The sequence below is a fragment of the Notamacropus eugenii genome, chromosome X, assembly GCF_028372415.1.
Source record: "Notamacropus eugenii isolate mMacEug1 chromosome X, mMacEug1.pri_v2, whole genome shotgun sequence".
Taxonomy (NCBI): Eukaryota; Metazoa; Chordata; class Mammalia; order Diprotodontia; family Macropodidae; genus Notamacropus; species Notamacropus eugenii.
Window position 1 is genome coordinate 94,684,797 of NC_092879.1, and position 7,253 is coordinate 94,692,049.

At 50.5% G+C, this 7,253-nt stretch overlaps 1 protein-coding gene across 1 annotated transcript; it reads left to right on the plus strand.

Annotated features, from left to right (window-relative positions):
* Positions 1-2,902: 2,902 nt before the first annotated feature.
* On the plus strand, positions 2,903-5,587 carry LOC140516387 (uncharacterized). The gene is made up of 3 exons (XM_072627327.1): positions 2,903-3,059; positions 3,107-3,570; positions 5,291-5,587. The coding sequence occupies exons 1-3, from the start codon at positions 2,903-2,905 to the stop codon at positions 5,540-5,542; spliced, it is 873 nt and encodes a 290-aa protein (XP_072483428.1). The 3' UTR covers positions 5,543-5,587.
* Positions 5,588-7,253: the final 1,666 nt, after the last annotated feature.

Below are 7,253 nucleotides of genomic sequence, written 5' to 3' on the forward strand. Positions count from 1 at the left end.
TGTCCAGTTTTCCAGACCTCTGCGTCCTTTAGAGTGATAGAAACATTTTGGATGCTGAAGAAACTGAAAGACTGATCACTTCGTATCCTTGCACAATTCTGGGTGCACACGCAATGGACATTGAGCTCTCTAGGCCTCACTTCCAGACACAATGCACGGAGAGGCAACAAGTATCAAGGCCCTTCAGGTCCTCTTTGCTCTAGGCCTAGGGAACTGTAGCTGATCACAGTCAGGTTCTTCCAGCTCCCTTTTCTACATTTGACTGGACATTCACAGCAGGGGTCTGCCTCACATGCTTTGGACAGGCTTGACCTTTTTAATCATAGTGTATCAGTAGTGATCTTATACTGGGTTATCCTGCTTTCCAGAACTCTGTTTCCTTTAAAGTCATAGAAATGTCTAAGATTCTGAAGACTCTAACAGATATGACACTTTTTCCCCTTGGACTCTTGGGAGTATCCACACCATGATCATTGAGCTCCATTGGCCTAAGATTCAGGCAGAAGGCATGGAGGGCCCTCAGGTGCAAATGCCCTTAAGATGTTCCTTGCTCCAGTGCTAGGAATCTGTAGGTGATCCCAGTCAGCACCCTCAAGCTCAATTTTCTACATGGGACCCTGAATTCAAAGCAGGGGGCGGGCTCCAAAGCTTTGGAAATTTCAATGTCGCTATGTGTGCAATAGAAGAAATAGTCATAGACTGTGTGGCTGCTTTTGTTGCTATTCAGTCATATATCAGTCATCTCCAATCCTTCAGGATGCCATTTGGGATTTTCTCTGGGTGCTGTCCACCTCTCTTTCTTCTCTCCTCATATAAATGCTTTGAAGCCTTCTCTAGGACCATTGGGAAGGACTCACAGGGAAATGCTGAGAGACAGAGCTGGACATACATATAGGTGTCTAGACGTCCCTATCCACAGGGGTCTACCTTTCCTCCCCAGACCAAATCAAGTAGATTCCCAGGCTAGGAGAAAGGAAGTAATTGAAACATCCCTGTCTCCTGCAAGAGACCCTACCCACTGCCCTTTCTGGCTGGCAAGATGTTCAGTAGCTTAGTGCTTTCTCAGCGTATCTTATTCTTGTCAGTGGGGAGGAGTGAGCAGAGCTAGGGCTAATATGGTCTTAGGCTACATGAAGAGAAAGATGAGCCCAACTTGTCCAGAAACAAATGACAGAGAACTGGAAGAGAAAAGGAACACCCGGGATGCCAGAGTGAAGACACACAAAAAAAACGAGACAGGCTAGAACACTAGGCTAACCCTAAGGTGGGGATGGGGGGATTAGATCAGTGGGAAGGGGGGTGCTTCATCTTCCAAAGATCTAGGCTGAAGTAGGGAACCTGGAGGCCCCAGGGGGCCTTCTGGGTCCTCAAGTGTGGCAGCCTTTGGACTGAATCCAAACTTCAGAGAACAGATCCCCTGAGTCAAAGGATTTGTTCTGTACAGCTTGAAGTCGTGGTCAAAAGGCCCCACTTGAGGAGCTGGGGGGCCCTTGAGGCCTTGGGGCCACAGGTCCCTCAGCCAGGACCGGGTTTTAATGGGCTGCAAGCTCCATATGAACCTACTGTGTGACACAGCAGCCAAGGAAGAGAATTTGGTCTTGGGGTGTGCAGAAAGCTTTCTCCTCCAAGAAGCAGTAGGTCATAGGACTGTTGTCCTTTGTCTGGCTCAGATTCAGCTGTGGGGAGCAACCACACGTTAAGAAGGACCCATGGGGATAGGCCTTGAGTGTGAGCTCTGTTGCCACAGGTTGAAGAAACAGAATGTTAGCCTAGAGAAAAGAAAAGTTGGAAGAGGTGGGAGAAATGGCAGCACGCACTTAAGCATTTGTGGAAGAGGCTTGTGACTTATGTTTGGCCCTGAGAAGGTGGAAGAGGACACTTCCCAACACTTCAAGGTATCCTGGATTACATGTCACCTGCCTAGAGGTCTGGAAGCAACCAAGACAGAGCAGTGAAATGATGTCCCAAGACAGTCATCTCTTGAAGAAAGTGTAGATGTTTAGCGTGGCCAAGAGAGGGCTGAAGGCAGGAATTCCCAATCCGGGGTGCCCTTAAGGCAGGGACTCAAGAAGCTTGTTCAATGGCCAGGGGGAATATTCTCCTCCATCAGTATGGTATCCTCCTGAAATGAATGAAATCTATGATTTTCTTTATTATGTGCATATGTATGATACTCTCACACTTCTGTTCATGTGGAATAGGGAGGTAAGGTTTACTAAAAGGGGTACTTATATGAAGGGGTGGCAGAACCCTCCCCCCCCAAATTGTGACACTCTAGGAATAGGTGACATGATGAATCCTTTGGGCTTCAGCATAAATTAATTTATCCCCTCCTTTCCCACTGATTTCGATGGGGGAATTCTTCCATGCTTTAAAGAATGAATGGACCCTAGGGGCAGAGTTGGAGAGAACCTCCAGAAGTCATCCAGTTCCATTCCCACATTTTAGAGAGGAGGGCAGTGCCCAGAGAGAGTGTGACCTGTCCTAGATCACAGGGATCCAAGTGTGAAAGTCTCTGTGAGTTCCAGTGCAGTGCAGCCCACTTGGCGATACACTGGGTGATTTGTGGCTCAACTGGTCTTTTCTCTTGGTTTGCTTTCAGTCCAGTCCAGCTGTCATTTGGGGCAAAGCTACTGGAGTGATTTGCCATTTCCTTCCCCAGCTCGTTTTGCAGATGGGGAAAGAGAGGCCAACAGGTTCCCAGAGCTAGTCAGAGTCTGAGGTTGCATGCGAAGTCAGGTCTTGCTGCCTCCAGACCTGACATGCCACTGTACCCACTGGGGCACCCAGCTGCCCTAAGGAAGCCACCCTGCTGGTGTTGTGTGTGCATTTGGTGCAGGCCCGTCCAAGCCATGTGAGCTGGGCCTGGAAGGAGCGGTTTCAGGTGGGCTAGGCCACGAGCATGGCACTGGTCCCCATCTCTGGCTTGGCACCGCCCCGGCCTGGCGGCCGTGGACGTGGAAGAGTGCGGGCCAGGTATGGCTGGCCAGGGTTCCAGCCCGGGGGGCGGGGTCGCGCTCGAGGCCTACGTCCCTCCAGGACGCCCAAGAACCTGCTTTGTGACCTCATCAGGGGGCACGAAGGGCAGACGGCCGCGCAGACTGAGCCAGGGAGAAGCCGCGGGCAGGCTCGTCGTGCGCAGAGGCAGGGCGCCTTCCTCCTGTCCGCTGCCAGGCGCGAGGCTGGCCGGCCCCTGCCTCGCCATCTCCCTCCCTTTGTGTCCTTCCTCAGTCCCCTCCCGACAGACACTCTCTCCCTCGGGGCCTCCTTCTTGCTTCCCTCACCCTCCCGCCCGCAGCCGTGCCCTGTTCGCTGCCGCGCTGGCCCCCACCGTCCTCCTTGTCCTCGGCGTCGTCAGCGTGCTCCTGTCCTTGTCCTCTTCATCCTCCTCGTGTCCTCGTCGTCCGCCTGTCCTGGTATCCTCGTCGCCTGCCCAGCCTCACCTGGCGCACCTGTGCCTGTCTCCCGACTATGCCTGTGAACTTGGGGCCAGCTTTCCTCCTGCTCAGCGCTGCCATCTTGGCCAGCCTCTCTGCCCTGCTGTGGATGATGGGCTGCAGGTGGTTTAAGGTAGACAGTTGAGCCACAGCTTAGAGAAACAGGCAGACAGAGGCAGAGAGAGAGAGAGAGGAAAGGGGAGGAGGAGGAGGAGGAGGAGGAGGAGGAGGAGGAGGAGGAGGAGGAGGAGGAGGAGGAGGAGGAGGAGGAGGAGGAGGAGGAGGAGGAGGAGGAGGAGGAGGAGGAGGAGGAGGCGGGGCAGGAGAGGAGAGACACCCCATTGGAGAGAGAGAGTGTCACTGCCCCTCCCCCTTCCTCTGCCCATGCCAGGAACCCCTTCCACCCTCAGCCCCTTGCCCACTTCTGCCTCCCCTCACCCCTTCACTCCTCACTCCAAAAAGGGAGACCAAGTTCCTTGGAAGTGGTGAGCCAACCTAGGGAGACCCTCTCCTTCCCTCTTCCCTCCCCCCACAGGGAGCCCAAAATACAGGTAGCCACCAAAGCAGCAACCTGGAGGCAGCTCCTGAGGCCTCTGTTGGGGGCCCTCTCCCACTCCTTATCACTCCAGCTCTGGCCTCCACTGCTTCTCTTGGATTCTTCTGCCTTCCTCTCTCTTTCTCCCCTTCTCCTGTGAGTATGCCTTAAGCTGCCCACTAGCACCTGTTCTCTGTGGGCACCACTGAGGACTTCTCCAGGTAGCTCAGGCCCAGCCTCAACAACACTGAAATGTATTCTTGGAACCTGGGTACTTGAGGGGGAGCAGGTGGAGGGGGAGCGGGAGGGGAAGGTTCTGCTGTGGAAAACAGACTTGGCATTGCCTGCTCCCAGCAAGCTCCAGTAATCAAAGCCTAGAAATGATAGGAGGTAAGGGCAGCTGTACCTTGACCTGGAAAAGGCACTTTTCTATGAAGAATGCATTTCTTTTTGAAAATCAAGCCACTGGTCTTAGTTCATAGGCAGGGTGGCCTTCCCTTGGGCAAAGTCTGTTCACATATGTTGACTTTTAGGTCAACTAAGTGTTCTTGCAACTTCTAGTTCATTTGGCTCCATCCTGCAACCATGCCCAAGGAGAGTTTTGAGCAGTTAGACAAGGAGAGGAGGGAAACCCTCCTGGCAGGCTGGGCTGCTTTAGCATGGCTTCCTGGACCTAGTAGATGTTCATGTTCTCCTCACTGCTGCTGAGACCGCTATGGCATGTAGAGCATCAAGAATGCTTCCTCTGGTCAGGAAAGGTGTTTCCATGCAAATTCTGGTGCTGATGAGTTTGAGAATGGGCCAGTAATTGTTCCTCACTGAAAGAGCATTTGCTGTGTCCTTCAGGGAGATGGGGACTGTGTGGGCGTGAGTCTCAGGGGTTGTAAGTCAGTGGAGAGAAATCAGTTCTTAAATGGGGGCTAGTGCAGGCACTCCTCATGTACCTTACATCCCTGTGGCTCAGAACCTGGGAACATTGACCTTGATCTGGTTGGTCAGCCTGATCCTGGCTCTTGAATTCTTGCAGTGCTGAGGCTGGGGAGACATCCTGTGAGTTCCTGAGCCTTGTTTTCCCAGCCCAATTTAGAGAAAGAACCCCCAGCGCCTAGCTGGGTACCATGCACAGCCTAAGTGTTTCATCAGTGTTTACCAAGGGCTTCAGACTCAGAAGGGCCAATCAAAGTATTTTCTACCTCTTATCTTTGGAAAGGTTAGAGGTGAGGTGGAAGGAACAGGCACAGGTTCCACATCCTCTAACTACTGGTCGGAGATTTCCAAAGTCCATAACCACAGATGCATAATTTCTTTCTTTTTCCAGAAAAATATCCATGAAACCACAGCAGACAATCATGATGTTGCCTCAGAAAACAATTCCGATACTGCTTTGTCAGTGCAGGACCTGTCCCAAGGCATCTGGAATGATTTCGCACATTCACGTGCCTTGCAGCAAAGAATTCTGGTAAACCTCAGAGCAGTGGAGCATAACCTGGCCGAACTTCGCCAATTGCTACTTGCTCGGCGCATGAATGCAGAATTAACGTACCAAGAGCTGTGTAAAAGAGAGATCTGAACTGCAAAATTGAAGCAAGCTAAGAATAAAAATCACTGAATACACACAGAACTCGTCATTCCCATGATATCATAGGTCTCACTATGAGGCAGCTTGGTGGCTCAGTGGCTAGAGAACTTGACCTGGAGTCAGGAAGGGCCCAAGTTCAAATTCACCCTTATATACTTGCTAGCTATGGGAGACTGGGTCAATCAAGTCCATGAAGGGGCCTCAAGTGCAAATGCCCTTAAGGTGCTCTTTGCTCAAAGCCTAGAAAGTGTTAACTGATCATAGTCAGGTCCCTCCAACTACCCTTTCTACATTTTACCCTCCACTCACAGCAGGGGGCTGCCACAAAACCTTTGGAAAGCCTTGACATTTTTAATCCTAAAATCTTCTTAGTGATCTTAAACTTGACTATCCAGCATTCAAGGACTCAGTTTCCTTTCAATCACATAAAGGGTTTTCTATTCTGAGGTCTGTAAAGGGCTTGTAAAGTTTCATCCTTAGACACTTCTGTGTGCACCCAAGGGACATTCAGCTCCAGAGGCCTCAGGTTCAGGCAGAATGGGTGGAGGGGCCTCTAGTCTAATTGCCCTTAAGGTCCTGTTTTCTCTGTGTCTGCAGACCTTCAGATGGTCACACTCAGGTTCCATAAGCTCTCTTTTCTACCTTTTACCCTCCATTCAAAATCCTAACATGTTGTAAGTGATCTGACACTTCATTATCCAGCTCTCTAGATCTCAGCTTCCTTTAGAGGCACATGAAATGCATGGACACTAAGACCTGTGAAGGACGAGACCCGTTTATTCCTTGGACTTTTCAGGCTGATCATGCAAGGACCATGAGGCAGAACTCATGGATAGTGGTCAAGTGCAAATCCCCTTGAGGTCCTCTTTGCTCTAGGCCTGGGAGACTGTAGGTGATCCCAGTCACATCCCTCAATCTCCCTTTTCTAAATTTTATTCTACATTCACAACAGGAGGCTGACTCACAAGAGTTGGACCAGCGTGACCTTTTTACTCCTAGGATCTCATTAGTGATATTACATGGGCTATCCATGTGTCCAGGACTCTGTTTCCTTTAGAGTCATAGAAAGGTTTTGGATTCTGAAGAGTCTAAAGGACCTGCCACTTTTTGTGCTTGGACACTTGTGGGTGCATGTACAATGGACATCTAGCTCTCTAGGTCTCAGTTTCAAGCACATTGCATGGATGGGCCTCAAGGGCAAAAGCCCTGAAGGTAATCTTTGCTCTAGGCCTAGGATACTGTAGGTGACCACCTTGAGTTCCCTCAAGCTCCCCTTTCTACAGTTTAACCCAACTTCACAGCAGGGGGCTTGATAACAGGCTTTGGAAAGCCTGGGCAGTTTTCTTCCTAGCATGTTGTTAGGGATCTTACACTAGGCTCCCAGGTTGCTAGGACTCTGTTTCCTTTATACTCACATAAAGCATTTAGATCCTGAAGACATTGAAAGACTTGTCCCATTTTTTACTTGGACACTGGTGGGTTCTAGTAGATTGGTCATTCAACACTCTAGGCCTTTGTTTCAAGCAGAATGAATGGAAGGGATTGTAGGGCAAATGCCCTTAAAGTCCTCTTTGGTCTAGGCCTAGAAAACTTTAGGTGATCACAGTGAACTCCGTGAAGATCTCTTTTCTACATTTTACCCTGAATTCAAAGCTGGGTACTGGCTCCAAAGCTTTGGAAAGCCTTGACATTTTTCATCTTA